The sequence below is a fragment of the Varanus komodoensis genome, unplaced genomic scaffold, assembly GCF_004798865.1.
Source record: "Varanus komodoensis strain SLA01 unplaced genomic scaffold, ASM479886v1 scaffold1, whole genome shotgun sequence".
In the NCBI taxonomy this organism is placed as follows: Eukaryota; Metazoa; Chordata; class Lepidosauria; order Squamata; family Varanidae; genus Varanus; species Varanus komodoensis.
The window spans coordinates 15,978,532-15,994,657 of NW_025335268.1; the positions used below are offsets into that span (position 1 = coordinate 15,978,532).

At 46.3% G+C, this 16,126-nt stretch overlaps 1 protein-coding gene across 5 annotated transcripts in view; it reads right to left on the minus strand.

Moving 5' to 3' along the window:
- Positions 1-16,126, minus strand: part of TMEM63B (transmembrane protein 63B) — an 88,989-nt gene that overhangs the window by 12,710 nt on the left and 60,153 nt on the right. For all 5 annotated transcript variants that reach the window (XM_044446207.1, XM_044446124.1, XM_044445852.1 and 2 more), the window contains 12 exons: positions 13,701-13,738; positions 11,917-12,059; positions 10,048-10,099; positions 9,754-9,862; positions 9,343-9,413; positions 8,723-8,803; positions 6,862-6,985; positions 4,924-5,057; positions 3,835-3,972; positions 3,398-3,551; positions 2,015-2,121; positions 671-757 (listed from right to left, as the gene is read on the minus strand). In XM_044446207.1, coding sequence (XP_044302142.1) covers positions 671-757; positions 2,015-2,121; positions 3,398-3,551; positions 3,835-3,972; positions 4,924-5,057; positions 6,862-6,985; positions 8,723-8,803; positions 9,343-9,413; positions 9,754-9,862; positions 10,048-10,099; positions 11,917-12,059; positions 13,701-13,738 — 1,238 coding nt within the window. The remainder of the gene's footprint in view (positions 1-670; positions 758-2,014; positions 2,122-3,397; positions 3,552-3,834; positions 3,973-4,923; positions 5,058-6,861; positions 6,986-8,722; positions 8,804-9,342; positions 9,414-9,753; positions 9,863-10,047; positions 10,100-11,916; positions 12,060-13,700; positions 13,739-16,126) is intronic.

A 16,126-nucleotide genomic window follows, 5' to 3' on the forward strand; every position in this document is an offset into this window, starting at 1 on the left:
GCTGTTGTATAACTTATGCAACAGAATGTGAACCAGACAGAGGCCAATTTTCCCCAGATGTGGAAGTTCATTTTTTCTATTATGAAAAAAAGATCCTTGGGCATTATTGAAATAATTCTGTATCTTTTTGTTACAAATGCTGTTCTTGTTGTTATTTCAGTGTCATATGTTTTACCACGCAACTTCAAAAAGGTGCTTAGGCTTGCAATCCTGTGCACAGTTTCCTCGGAATGAGACCCCTTGAATTCATTGGAGCTTATTTCTGAGTAGACATAAGTTTGTTCAGGGTCCATTTTGATATCTTAGTTCCACCTTGGGATAACTGAACATGGAAAAATATATTCCAAACCTGAATGAATTTGCAACCACTGGCAAAGATTTAAAGGAAGAGTCTCAGAAAGGAAATACTTCGAGTTAGTATTCATAAAAACTAACTTGAAGCACAGTAATTTATCTGTAATACCATTCTTGAATCGATAACCATGTGTATCCCCAAATATGTAAACACAGTGCTGAATGCAGCAATATCAAATATTAATTATCACTTTTATTCTGCTGCCCTACCATCTTCTGACTGGCATATACCAATAGGATGCATCTTTTTTTAAAAAAAACCTTCTTTCATTTGGGTAATAGCAATAAGCAACACTCCATAAATTTTCTCTTTTACCTGCTCAGACCTAGTGATGGCAACAGCAAAACCATGAAGATGAGGAAGGTGTAGCACTTGTGCATCGTCGTCCTGTTCTCTCCAGACCTGGTGGCAGAGAGAACGTTAGAAGGATCGCAGTGAAAAATCAGAAGGGCCAGAAGCTTCAGTAGCTTGTTTTGGTGTCCAGCATTAGGCACGATGTGGAGAAAGTGAAGACGGAGATATTTTCCCCCCATTCCCATAATAATAGAACCCAGGATGATCACCAAGCTGAATGGTGGGTGATTCAGACTAGATACAAGTGCTTCTTCATGCTGCAAACAGCTAAACTGTGTCATTTCCTACTCGATGTAGTGATGGCCACAAATTTGAATGGTTTTTGAATAGGACACAGCTACTGGTTAGGACAGCTCTAAGTTGCCCCTAGTAGCAGGAGCAGCGTGCCTTTGTGTACTAGTTGTGGGGAACTTGGGCAGGAAACTTGTGTTCACGTCCTGCTTGTGGGTTTCCCACCAGCAGCCAGCTGGCCATGGTGGGACCTGAATGCTGAGACAGGCCTTAACACGGTTCTATGTTTTTATAGAGCAGATCTCACTGGCAAGTGGGAAATGGTTGCAGAAGAAGTGACACCCCTGCTCAACAGTTCACATGGCATTTTCCACACTGTTCTTCCCTGCCAAGGAACATTTCTATTTTACAGAAAAACACAACTTGCCCAGTGTAGGGGGCTGGGTTTTTATTTCTTTTATTTTTATTTATTTTTCGATTTATATCCTGCCTTTTTCCTACAAAGGGCTCAAGGCAGCTTACATCATTCTCCTCCTCCATCTTATCCCCACAACAACAACCCTGTGAGGTAGGTTGGGCTGAGAGTCGTGACTGGCCCAAAGTCACCCAGTTGGCTCCATGGCTGAGCGGGGACTAGAACCCAGATCATGTGAGTCCCAGTCCCATGCTCTTCACCACTACACCACACTGGCTCTCTTAAGGTATATTATATAATATAAATAACGTTTCATTCATGTTGAAGCTTCTTCAAGACTATTAGTCAAAATGCATTAGGTTATTTACTATTTTTCAACATATATAACATATTTCCATCCTATAAAATGGCTTCCAAGAGAGCTAATAATATGATGAATACAGCAGGAAAACCTACCTCAAAAATAAAGATTTGAAATATTCTGTAAGGAAAGAGTAATGACTGCATACCAGAAAATTTATGCCTCTCTTATTTAAATTTGCTAAAAGAAGGATAAAGTCTACAGAACATACTTAGAACCATAAAAGCAGGCAGAGGGGAGCCAGGGAGGGGAATTCTAAGCAGCAATTTGGAGCAATTCTCCCACTGCCCCATCTCACCTGGTCCAGTGGGCTTCAAAGAAGGCGGAATAATACACAATGGTAGGAAGCAGAGCAGAGAAACACCACAGGAGCAAGGTAGGAAAGAACTGGGTGATGATGGGATTCTGGCAAGAGAAACAAAGAGAAACAAATTCCTATTTCAAGGGATGCTGGGGAAACACAGAACAATCCAAAATGCAGAGCACGCAGTGGGAAGTGCCCAAGGGAACGTTTCAACAGGACTTCCCTGCAAGAGGGTTCTTAACCGCCCGCCAACCTTCCTGGGTTTACAACAGAGCTGGGCAACATGCATCCCACTCCCGGTGTAATCCTCACTCTCCCATCACGCCCCTCCCCCCCAAAAAATCGGGGAAATGGGAGGAGTTGCTGCCAAAATTCAGTGGCAAGCCACTACCGGAGCTTATGAAGGGCAAATTTAGCTTGTTTTCAAGCTAAACTTGTTAACAGTAATACAAGTAGTACAGGCTCCTGGATAGCGACACATTTTGTTGGTTTTCAAGCTGATTTTTTTGTTTCTTGTTTTGTTTTGCCAGTGCCCCCATAGCAGCCATGGGGGTGGGAAGAAATTGGCCCCTGTACTTTCCAAAATTGCCCACTCCTGGTTTAAAAGACAGGATTGCAACACCCACAGTATTTTTGCAACCGGCTGGTAACATTTCACTTTCTGATATGTTACCAACCCATGAATACCCAGAATTTAACTACTGCTGGCCATGCTATGCTGGTTTCAGTCAGTTCCATTTTCCTTCTTCCAAACTTTACATAAACCAAATTTAAATGGGTTTCCAAACAGTGACCACAAATGGGATTCCTCTTCTCTTTATGATCCATTTATTACCACCATTAGCTCAGCAAGGAGTTACACTGGCCTACAGTCACCTAATGCGCTGTCCTCAGAGGTCACGACCAGCAACTTGGTGATTTCCAAGTCTTCAGCAAAACTCCTTTAGGGAGTCATTGACCCATATTGTAGTATATTTGAGTTATTCAGGGAACCAAAGGAATGAAGACAGATTTAAATAGTTGTAAATGCCCCCGCTTCAAACAGACTAATGTGTGTTTTAACACTTTATATGAAAAGATACACTTATTCTAGACCCAGCTCAGCAACATGCATATAAGCCAGAGTTATCCTTGCAGCCTCACTGACTGCATGGGGAATGAAGCTATATAAAACAGCGGAGTGATCGCAGGCAAGTCATCTCCTGCCTTTACCTGTTTTCACACTCCATGCAAGAGACCCCCAACCAGAAGGACAGAGAAATTGCTCATAGACTAGGCTTATGCTTACTGAAAGGGAAAGAAAGGAACCACTTTCCAGAGTTCCTTCCCATTCTGGGCAATTGAGTTTAAAGGAAGCAGAGAAGATATAAATCTTACATTCAGGTACTCAACCGGCTTGGTGACATTGAACTTGTCCATAGTGGTGATGATGATGGCAGGAGTAGTGAGGAAGAAGAGCAGGAGGAAGAGTACCACATTGATGATCAGGCAGCGGATCCACCAGATGAAACCACGAATGGATAGATGTTCCCTGAAGAGGAGAGAAAGCAAAGAACCAAACTTTGACTTTGATTCTTGAAGGCATTGTCTGTTTTTTGAAAAAACCCGGGGATAAATCTAGTTCTCTTTGTGGCACAGCCTGCTATCAAATACTGTATCACCAACAAGCCTAGATCAACTCAATGCCATAAGAGAATCATTTGAGAACATCTTGCTTTGGCACCCACATATTCCAGAGACAATCCTCTCTGAAGCACAATAGCTAGATGGCGACTTCCCCGTTTAGACCATGGAGAGGCAGTATTTCAGTTTACCAGTAAATGTTCTGAGGATCAGGCGCATACGAGACCGTCCAATTGGAGATGTGGAGAGACTCGCTGCAAGAGGAGGCCCGGGGCTCCCCACGGCACCTACAACCTTGACACTTGCACACATTGAAGTCTTTAAGAATTCTGTAAGAAGAAAAAGAGGCAAGAGATAAACTTTTCTTGGGAAGAAGCCAGAGCAAAAAGGCAACAGCTATTACCCGATGGAAATATTTTACTAGTCAAAACTAGAATTCTGTCTTTGGCTGTGGGAAGCGATCAACTGAGGAGAAACTTGACAGACGTGTGAAAATTATGAACAACCTGGAAATGGTGGACAGAAAGTTACTGTCCCTTATTGACTGAGTTCAGACATTCACATTCAAGTGTTGTGTAAGGACTGTGTGTGAGTTCTTGTTGAACAGCAGGTTATTGTGTTGCCTGACCCCAGTGGACCAGCAAGCTAAGGCTTGTTAACTATGAACAATTCATGGCTTGTTAACCAGAAAGAACCCATGAAGAGAACCAATGGTTGGTTGTTGGGTTGTGAACTGTGGGTTGTTCGTTATTTCACTGGAGTGCAGACAATATAACCCATCTTTCAACAACAACCCATGGTCTAACAGCAAGCCACACTCACCTCACATTGATCACTTGGATGCAGATTGTTGTGGTGTCTGAATCCTACACAGTTTTATACAATGAAATGGACTGGGAACAGGATCAAGAAGGACCAGAAAGAGTAATAGAGCTGGAAGGGACCTTGGAGGCCAGCCAGACCTGTTGTGCATAACTGATATATGGAATTTCCTATCATGAGACAGGGTAGCACAGATGACTTTATAGCAGTTCCATGGAGGACAGACATATAAATGGGTATTATCTACCAAATAAAACCTCTACTTTCAGAGGTTTGACACTTTGATGCTGATAATTACCAGTCCTTTCAGGACCATGAGTTTTCCAGGGATATTGAACTGACTACTGCCGGACTAGAAGGACCTTGCTCTCATCCTGCAAGGCATCCTGCAAGGAATTTCTGCCACCCCTTTCTGCCAACTAAACCACATTTGTTCACCTTGAATTCCTGGCACTCACATGGCTGTAATGGCTTCATTATGGAAGGTGACAAAGGCCATGCCCAGTGGCTTCTCGTTCACCTTCTCCTTTTCTTTCTTGTAGTCTTCTTTTAGCTTTTCCTCCAGTTTCGTGTAGTACTCCGTGGCCTCCACCTAGCCAAGCACACACAGAGTCAGGGCATGAGTCCTGTAGCCCCACAGGCACTTCAGAAACGTTGGTACTTATGTCCTTAGCCCAGCATACACATCAGGAACTCAATTTTTGTCTTGTGTTTTGACTGTAAGACCATGTTCAAAAGCTTCATTTTATGGCTGTCTTAACTGGGAGCTCCAGTCAATGGGTCAAACCATGATAACACAGAGTGGTCAAATACCTGTGAAGCAGCTGTCTTGAAACAGGCTGGGTAGCTCAGCCAGATCTAGCTCCCAAGAGCAAAGTAAAGCTTCATTAATTGGGCTGAATGACCTTAGTTGCTTACCTGTGAGAAGGAGCCCATCCCCTTCCAGGGACAGAGACCAGGTCTGGAGTTGGCCTGAGACTGCCTGCAGATCTACCCTGAGTTGTAAAAGGCTCAAGGATAAAAAAGGACCTGTAAGCTGCCTAGATGTCGCCCTTTTTTGCATCAACTTGCCTTGGGCTTATGAGTTCTAGACTGGGCTCTGCCCTGCTGAGAGACTCTCACTTTGGTAATGCCTAGATCTGGCTTAGAATTGCTTTCTTATTTTATTAGGATATTGCAGGGGTCCTCAAACTTTTTAACCAGGGGGCCAGTTGAAAGGTGCCGGTGCTGGGCGCGGGCCGGAAAGGTGGTGCCGGTGGTGTGTGCGGGCTGGCGCAGGGGCGGGGTGTGAGGCGAGGGGAGGCGAGGCGGGGCGGGCGCATGAGGCAGCGGCTTGCTCGCTTGGAGACCATTTTCTCCGAGTAAGCAAACTGCTGCCTCCCTGCGCGCAGGCATGGGCATGTGTGGCGGGTCCAAATGGGCATGGCGGGCTGGATCTGAACCCCGGGTCATAGTTTGAGGACCCATGGAATATTGTTTCAAACTTCTCATCCTTTTCCCTACATTAATAAACTTTATACCTATCTCTAGAGTTGTATGTACCTCCTTCCAGGGAGATTTCAGTACTAAAATCAGTGGCTTTTGATGGGTCCTTTGCTACCCTGTAACATTTTTGGCTTGGGGTTAAAATAGGGGGTGTTGACTTGAACCTTTAGTTTAGCATCCCAAATTTGTGCCGGAATCTGAGTATCTGGTCTGAGAACTGGAACCTGATCTGAGAATCTCCTGGTTCAGCCTGGCATGCATGTGGTAGCAATCTTTTGTTCCTGCCTACATATGGGTAACCCCCTTCCCCCTTCATGTTTAGGATCAGGAACTGCCCAGGAAATGGGAACAAATCCAAACAAGCCCCTTGGTGTTTCAGTCTCACGATCTATTAAATGCTATAGTGTTAGGGTGGGATCAGTGCAGGATCTGAAGCTTGTTTACGGGCTTGGGCAAGTCACTGTCTCTCAGCCTAAACAAGCTATTGGGTTGTTGTGAGTAGAATACAGCTCAACTAGATACACAGTTCTTTACCAAATAAAGGACTGTTGGTTGCTGAGTATATATAAACTACGTGGTAAATGCATGCAAGACGACAAATGGAATATTGTGCACCTATTCCCCAGACAGAAAGAGAGGATGTGCTAGATGCAAGAGCGACCAAAGCCTCAGGATCCATCCGTACATGCCTGAAGTACAAACACTGGGAGTACAACATACTCAGGCCTGAGAAAGCGTCCCAACATCCCCATCACTGTGGCTACTTCTGGGTGGAAAAGCAGTGGCATTCCAGATGGCTAATGGGAGTTGCGCCGCAGCAACATCTGGAGGACCGTTGGTTGCCCAGCCCCAGTGCTGCTTCTTAGCAGTGTTCCCGAGTCCCTTGCCATTCCCTGATCCCTCCACTGCACCTCTTCGCAGCCTTTGATAGCACAGCAGCAGAGGTGACCGCAGGGTTTGGGGTTGATCATAGATGGGGTGTTCTCCTTGGTCTGCAAGTTGGTAAAGTAGATCTTCCCACGCTCTGCCTTTTTTCTGAAACAGAGGAATACAGGAGAAGTAGAAGCTCAGAAAAACTAGCACTGGCAATCACAAGAGGAGCAACCTATGTCAGGCGTGGAAGGATGTGGGTGTGAGCAGGTTGTCTGTGTGTGTGTGGATGTGCCAGAGCAGAGTCATGAAAACAATCCACCTGGTTCCCAGCTAGTCACTGTCGTGCGTGTGCGTCCAGAAGAGTCCCTTACGTGTGCACAAGAGGAGGAAGAGTTATTTCCTGTGTCAGCAGAACAAGTTTTACTCCCCAGCTGTACAGATGATGGGAAAGAGAACGAGCTAGATAAGGAGGGTCAGGGAGAAGCCAAAACAGAGGTGCATAAGGAGGCCAATTTGGGAGTAGATGGGGAAACAGTCTCGCAAGTTGCTGATATGGAATGTGAGAACCAAAGAGATAAAGAGAAAGGAGCTTCCGGAGATGCTTGTTCTTGCAGGCACACACAGAGACTGGGACAGCTGGAACCACGACTGACTGAGCAATGCAGAGAGAGGGGTCACACTGCCCCACCCTTGGAGGGATGGCCCTGAAGGCTTCATAAACCCAGTGTAAGTTGAACTTGGTTAGAACGAGAGGACAACTTTCTAGCCTGTGCGACTGCACTTGTAATACTGTTTAGAATAAAGAAATCTGTGGTATCAACTGGAGTGATTGCTTTCGTTGGGAAGGCTCGCCAGCCTCATGACAGTTAAAAAAGGCTGGCTTAAGGGAGTCCCTTAATGTCTTGCCCTCATCTGGTCAACCCTGTTGAGAACAAGAGAGCCAGAAGGAAAAGAGCCAGGATGTCTCTAGACCCAGCAAAGCACATGTGTGGGTCTGGACAGGACTGTGGAGATACAGCCTCCACCCCGGCCCCTGCTATGCCACACCGTCTCTATCCAGCTGAGGTTCTGTGGTGAGCAGCCCTCTCCCTCCCTCTTCCTTTCTTCAGCAGCCTCAAATGAACCTTTAGAAGCACCGTTCTTTCATTAAAGCTTAACACGTTCAAAAACAGCATACAGCAAAGCAGTGTCCACTTGGAGATGTGGGAGAAGAATCTGCCCATGTAAAGAGCTGAATCCAAACTGAAGCTTCCCCTTCTTCTGTCCCTTCCAGTAAAGCTTCTGAATGCACCTCAGTGGCTCTTGCTGTTTGATGGCCAGATGGTGGGAATGGTGAACGCTTCTTAACTGGTTGCTCGCTTGGTCTGTTGTCTTGTGATTGGGTCAAGGAACTCCTTCTCCATCACCTCCCCCACCCCAGCTCTGAAATGCCTCTGTCTTTTTTCCCCACACTCTGCCTGGGAATCTTCATTAGGTAACCCTAACACTGCCGAGTCACCTGCCCACCTTTCCTCTTCTGCCTCCTCCTCATAACTGGAGGAGTCTATCTGAGCAGACCATAATGTACAAGAGCTGGGTTGTTTCTGCTCTTCCGCTTGGGCTTTGGTCAGTACTGCCCCATTTCTCATCTGCACCTCTTCTAGTTCTAGTCCAGTGCCAACTCATCCACTTCTTCTTGATGTTGTCTGCCATGTAGGACACCTCCCCGTGTCCTACATTCCCGATCCTGATTTTTTTTTTTTTACGAAGGGTATGAGGAATGGATGTGACTCTGTGCCTCACGTGCCGTTTCAGTGGACTGTCCTGCCACGCTTTATTTTTGCAGCTCTCCCTGCCCGCGGCATGCAAGAGCAACCCGCCCCCCCCCCCCCCCCCCCCCACACACATTCCAGGCTTTACCTCTCTGCATCCAGGAACATCAGCCTAGCCACGTCATAGCAGGGCCGGGCCTCCAGCACTGTGCAGTTTGCATAGGCCTCCCTGCAAAAATGCAATACGAAACAAAAACAAAACAGTAACAGAGACTCCTTAGAATTTGGCAGGATAAGCAAAACCTCTAGCACTCTGGCCGAGATCCTAACCAAAGAACAAGGTAGAAGCTGCCCCCTTGGTCCTGGAATGGGAGGCATCTTCTACTCTTACACCTGGAGTACATTTCCTTCTAGCCATGGAAGCTCCAAAGAGGCAGGGAGAAGGAAAACTGAAAAGGTGATGGACAAATGCTCCTCACTTTTGCTAATATTCAGGCCAGCAATGATTAGGGTGGTGCGTCTTTGCATAAGACATTCCTTTATTGTAGGGAAGAGAAACTGTGGCCCTTCAGATGTTGCCGGGCTACAACTCAGGCCATCTCTGGCCACTAGCCACCCTGGAATCCCAACTGCAACTGGAATCCTGACAACACTGGGGAGGGGCACATGTTCCCCAGCCTCGTTTTATTGAACTGGGCCACAGAATTCTCCACAGAAAAGATTTGCCAGAGGAGGATGGCACGAAAGTCTCTAGACGGTGTAACTCACTCAAAATGCTTCTTGATCTTTTCAGGTTCAGCATACTTTGAAATACCATTGATGAAGAGAGTTCGCTTCACCTGGAAAAGAGAAGACAACTTAAAATCGAATGGGCAAAAGCATCACAGCAGTTAGAAGGTATGGTATTATGTTCCAAAGACCAACATTTCTGAAGCCAGTCGAGAGACACCATAGATGCAGAAGGTGGCATGGAGAGCTTTGCATTCATAGGACTGGGCCACAGAATGTGGGCAGTGCCCCTGTCCTGGCGCATGCCATCCAAGGGTGGTTTAAGATCTGTCCCTGCTTGCTCCAGCCTTCATCCCAACTGGGCAGAGTGAAGTACGGGGAAGCAGGAGCTATCGGATGGAGAGGAAGCAGGTGGCCGGCAAGCCTAGGTGGGCGCTGGCTTGCACTCACCAAGTCGTCCTCCTTGTAGCGCATCTTGGAGGTGTGGCGGCGCATGCTGTACACAGTCAGCAACAGGTACAAGAAGGCGAACGATGTGTGCAGCCACAAGAGGTTATTCCTGTCACAAAGAAAAGGGTAACACCTCAGCCTGACTTCTGCCGAGGGTCAGGTTGCAGGCAGGTGCCAGCCCCTTTGGCCCAGTGCCAATCCATGGGCCTCCCACACAATCCTTTTCTCCATAATAGGAATAATCCCTTTGTTTTGTCAGCACAATCTCTCCATGGCACCCAGTATTGTACTCACCCCGAATTCAAGTTCGCAATAGTGGTTCTGCCAAAACTGTAGGGGTTGTTCTCTGTCAAGAAACAGATGGAGAAATATGAACAGATGCAATCCAATGATTTATTGGGGTGTGTGTGTGTTGTATTCTTCTCTAATCACAGAGATTTAATTGTCTGCAATAAAAAATGAATGCGGAGGTAAAGCCGGAGAAATCTTTTATTATGGCATACTTGGGAATTCTCCATGCTGTCCCCCCAGGGCTTCGACTTTCTTCATTCAGTGACTTGACAATTTCATCTGCATTATCTCATGGTTATTCAGCCAAGGATCAACACCAAGACGAACTTCAGTGCTATTCCTGAAGGCATCAGGACACTGGCAGAAAATGACCAAAATACGTCCTGCCCAAAATACCCCTGTAGGAGCGAGCGTTCCCTGGCACAGCCCAGCGGCTGCTGCACACAAGGCGCCTCTTGTTCAAGATGGTGGTGGACTAGTGGTCTGTCTGTCTGTCTGTCTGTCTGTCTGCCTTGCTAGAAGAGGGGGAGGGAGGGGCCAGAGGGCAGTGCAGAAGCTTCTGACATCTCCCTCACACCAACCCCTGGGCTCTGAGCATCACACTCCAGTTCTGAGAAAAATTAAAACCTCAAATAAGGATAACCAGAGGAAGAGAAACTCCTGACAAATTTATTGAAATGTGCTTTCCTTTAATAGCACATGTTAGTAAAGACTGTGGGAGAGAAGGTGCTCCTTATGTTCAGCCGTTGCGTTGTGTCTGACTAAAAGTGATCCTAAGGACCAAATCTCACCACGCTTTTCAATCCAGTGCCACCTCTTTCAGCTGAACTATGCTCTGGTCTCCTAATACACCACATAAATTCTGGGAAGACATTTTTTGAACTTGATTATCTGTGGTATCTTCTGCACCATACGATTTGCAATAAAATTATTTTAAAAAAGGAAACACAAAGAAACAAAGGAAGTGAGAAAAACGAACAAGAAACTCAAGGGACTCTTGAAGCATGAGGCAAGAGTGCAAAACCCAAATGGTATGTTCCTTAAACTCCATTAATAAATGGTTCTGTTTTGAATACCCGCCCCCCCCCCATTCAGCTGAACCTATACAGAGGTATGTCCCGTGGCTACAGGTGCATGCGAGGAACAAGGGGCTAGGAGAAGCTGGGTGAATCTTTTAAAACTCTGATGCTGGAAAGTGAGGCCTGCACCAAAAGGTTGCTGTGCAGAGTTCTCCTTTTCAGGATTCCAGCCAGCCATGCCCCCTTCCAGGTGCTCTATTCTCTTCCTCACCACTCCATTTCCTGTCCCACCCTGTAACCATCAGTCACAATCTGAGCCCACTGAGCATGCTCAGTCCTCATTAGACTACTTTTTTAAATGTGATCCCAAAGCCTGCTGATACGGTGACCTCATGCAAAATTGTGCCATGTGGGCTACATAAAAAAGGCACAAGGAGAATTAAGATTGCTATTAGCATATAGCAAGGTGGGGAACCTGCAGCCCTCCAGATATTATTGGACAGCTCTTTTCATTCTTGACCACTGATCATGCTGGTTGGGACTGAAGTGAGATAGTCCAATAACATCTGGAAGGTTCACAAATTCACCACTGCAGTATATAGGAATTCTTTTCCCACTCACCACTTTGCTTTGACTCAACACTCATGAACTGCTCAGCTGTGCAGTGGCAAGCTATTTAATAGAGGAAGCTGTGCCAGCTGGATGGCGTGGAGCTGGAAGGTTGGGGAATGCTGGAACAGCTTATATTCTCTTTGGCCGCCTCAGTCAGCACCAGGATGGGTAGTTTTCAGCCCGGAGTGTGCTTGTCTCATTCTCCTCCAGCAGAATTAGGAAGGAGATGCAACCCACTTACCTAGCAAGTCCCCTGAGAAGTTCACTGGCAGCACGATGCCCACGGAGAGGACGCCCACGGCCACCAGCAGGCCAATGATGTGCCGCTGGAAGGAGAGATAATGGACTGCATCGGCCCCACACTTGTCACGGATCTCATCGTCCCTGGAGAGGAACAGAAAGTGGTGAGGCTCTGGCTCGCAAGAGGAAACTTTGGATCAGCGGTGAATTGCACCCAAACGTCAGAGCTGCCCTGAATAATAGGAGCTCCCTTTGTTGATTCCCATCCTCTTCAGAACAGGCAACTAGCCCCTCATTTTGTAACCAATCCCCAAATACAGCCTCTCTCAATGGGTCGGATGGGGTAGAAAATGTGCCATCAGATTGACTCCCCTGCTGGGTGACAGGGCAAATCCCACAGCAGCAGCTATGGAGATGGAGCAGGAGAGTAAAGCTGATCCCAGCTGAAAATGTTGTGCAGTATCATGATTACATCACACAGCCTTGAAAATTAAAACAAGTTCTAGAGCTTGGCCCTGGCCCTTAGCACTTGCTCTAAGTATTAAGATTTTCCTCTGTGGGAAAGAGTTGAGGCTGTTGAATAATTAGGACTGTGAGACATTTAATCTATTTTAATGTAACTATTTCTGTTAGCATAGGTGAATGCCTGAGTTACAGACTTTTTCTACTGAAGAAACCTTCTGTGGAGGGATTTTGGCTGACAGCCTCTGTGGAACTCCCAAGTTTGTTTATCTGTGCATCAGCAGAAGGTAATTATATTACCTAAATATTTTGCTCCCTGGGAAGAAACAGCTGTCTGCAAAGCTAGGCATACATGCCCAGAAGTATGACTAGGATGCGCCATGACAGTATCGTCTAAGAAATTGGTTTAAAGCTTCTGCAAGCCAAGCAAGACACCTGCATTGTAATGCTTGTGCTTTAGCCAACATGCAAAGCAGTTCAGCCTTCCCCAAGCTGGTGCCCTCCAAATGTTTTGGACTACAACTCCTAGCACTCCTTAGTATCGACCATGCTGGCTGGCCGGCCCTGCTGGGCACTGAGTAGGGGAGGGATGCTTTAAACAGTTTTCACCTCCACTCTTCTTACAAACTGAGCATCAATTTGACAGACTTAATTGTGATTCTTCATTATTTGGTTATTGATGAGTGAATAAAATGCTAAAGCCCTAATCCATTTTTTGGTCTCCATGTATAGGCACTGGGAATTGGCATCCTAAATCAGATTCTTCTTTGTTTTCAGATGTCACCGGGGATGCTCAAACTCATTAGACTCTATCATAGCTCCTCTGTGCTATTCATCTGAATGCAGGACATTTTCGCTTCGGCACAGAATTATTGCTCCATTTTCCAGCTGCTTCGGCTGTTTTCCGCTTTTGGTTCCATATGCCTGAACTTCTCCTGTCTTTGGAAAGAGCTTGCTCAACAGAGTTTGAAAAGTATGGATGCACCTCTCTGGGAGTAGCTTTAAGCAATTGTATGTGCCAAAGTATGGGAAAAACAGTACAAAAATCATGAGTCTTATGAGTTTGTACAGATGAAGGAGAAACTGAGAATAACCTCTACATGCATTTTCATCTCAAACAATAGAGGGACCATCTCTTGGATGGGAATCTCTACTTCAGCATTCCCCAGCTGCAGAGTGTCAGGCTGGGGAAGGCTGTTTTTGGCTGAAATGCAACAATAATAGTAACACTGTCAGACATCTGTCACCCCTTTACCGTCTTGCTGCTGGTGGGAACTAAGTGCTAGAATTGAGGATGGTTTGCATAATGATACAATAACTTACTTTATCCTGAAGATTGCGGTCAACCAGGAGCAGAAGCCCTGTTCAGAGGCAAAGCAAGCCCAAGTTAATCAGAGTCCACAACCCAACAACAAACCAGGGGTTCTCTTCCTGGTTTATGGTCAGCAACCCACAGTTAAACCACAGTGCATGGTTTACACACAACAACGTTACAGAACTTATGACTCAACAACAACACATAATTTAATGACAATCCTTGTGCAACTCACACTCTCGGTTGTCATTACATGTGAACCAGGCCAGTATTTCTGTGACACTGAGAAGCAAAGGGTGGTGCCACAATACGTCCCCTGGTGTTAGTCCCCTGCATCTGAGATCCAAAGCTATACCACCTGAGAAGTCCCGTTTTGGTATTGTGGCTTCCACCCCAGAGGGAACAGGTAGGAGCCTAAGGGAAGGTGGCTCCTAAGGGAAGCTGTGGTGGGAATGCTTTGGTAGAGTGGATGGGATTGAAGGAGGGGACTCATCCCTGGACCCTGGAGGTGCTGAACGCCTCCTTGAGAGGGGGAGTGGTCCCTGCCCCTCTAAAGATGGCGGTGATTTACATCACTTCTCAAAAATCCACATCTGGATTCAGAGGATGTAAATAATGATCAACCTATAGCCAATATTTCCTTCCTTGGCAAGGTGCTCGAGCGAGTTTGGCCGGGCAGCTCCAACCTCTCTTGGGGGAAACAGATTATCTAGATCTATTTCAATCGGGCTTTAGGCCAGGGTTTGGAATGGAAACTGCCCTGCTTGCCCTGTGGGATAACCTTTGCCAGGAAAGACACAGGGGGAGTGTGACCCTGTTGATGCTCCTGCACCTCTCAGTGGCTTTCAATACCATCAACCGTGGTCTCCTTCTGGAGAGGTTTGCAAGATTGGGAGTTGGGAGCACTGCTTTGCAGTGGCTCTGCTTCTACCTAGCTGACTGTCTGCAGTTGATGGAGCTGGGGACCGAGGGAGCATGGATTCTTTGTACCATGGCAAGCGTGTCATGGAGTCCCAAGGGTGTCTATTCTGTCCCCCATGCTACATGATATTGCTGGGACGGGTCACCTGGAGGTTTGGGCTGAAGGGTCACCAGCATGCGGATGACACTCAGCTTTACCTCTTGTTTTCATCCAATCCAGGTGAGGCAGTGACCGTTCTGAACTGGTGCCTTGGCTCAGTAATGGACTGGATGAGGGCCAATAAGTTGAAACTCAGCCCAGACAAGATGGAAGTACTGCTGTTGGGCAGCCCATTCATCCAACTGGGAAACTGCCAACCTATCCTGGATGGGGCTGCACTCCCCCTAAAGGATAAGGTTTGTATCTTGGTGGGGTGGGGGGGGCGGTTCCTGGACCCTGAGCTCTCACTTGTTTTGCAGGCTGCCTCAGTGACCAGGAGCTCCTTCTCTCAGCTTAGGCTGATTTTCCAGCTACATTCCTACGTGGATGAGCAGAGCCTGGCACAGTGACCCATGCGCTGGTAACCTCGCGCCTGGATTCCTGTAAGGCACTCTACATGGGGCTGCCTTTGAAGATGGTCCGGGCACTTAAACTAATTCAAAACAGAGCAGTGCAGTTATTAACAAGGATCAGCCTAGAAAACATATGTCAGTCCTCCGCCAACTGCACAGGCCCAATTCAAAGTGCTTACGCTAACATACAAAGCCTTAAATGGCTTGGAACTGGGGCATCTAAAGGAACGCCTGTCTCTGTATATCCCTACCAGACCACTCAGATCGTCAACAGAGGCCTCCACCATGTTCATGAGGGGGAATTAGCTAGGAAAAGGCCCTTCTCTGTTACGGCACCTCATCTTTGGAATTCTCTTCTGAAAGAGATGCGACTGGCACCCTCATTATTTTGTTTTCATCCCCAAGTGAAGGCCTTTGTATTTACTATTTGTTTTTACAAACATGCTTTTATTTGGTTTTTGCTGCTGGTTTTATTGTTGCTTATATTATTGCTTATGCTCCTGTTTTTGCACTTTATATTAGCATGATTTTATTATTTACATCTTTATTTCTTTAAAGTTTTTATATGCTGTCCAATACCAGAGTTTCTGGACGGCTGACAACCCGCCCCCGACCCCAAACCAACAAACAACACACTGCATCCAACCATTAGTGATAAAATCAAAGATAAAGCCAATTAAATATTAAAATGGTGGGAAAATAAAAAGGTTTTCACCTGATGCTGAAAAAAATAAAGCAATGGTGCTAGGTGAACCTCCCTGGGGAGCATGTTCCAAAGTTTTATGTGGGTTTTAGCTGGTATTGTATTATTTATTATTTTTATGCTACGTTGTTGTGCTATGTATGCTATGCTAGGGAGTGCTTCAGCTATGGGGCAGTATACAACTGCAATAAATACATAAATAAAATGGGATATCACTCCTCAGCTGATTTTTGGAGGCACTGGCCTCCCTCCTCGGAA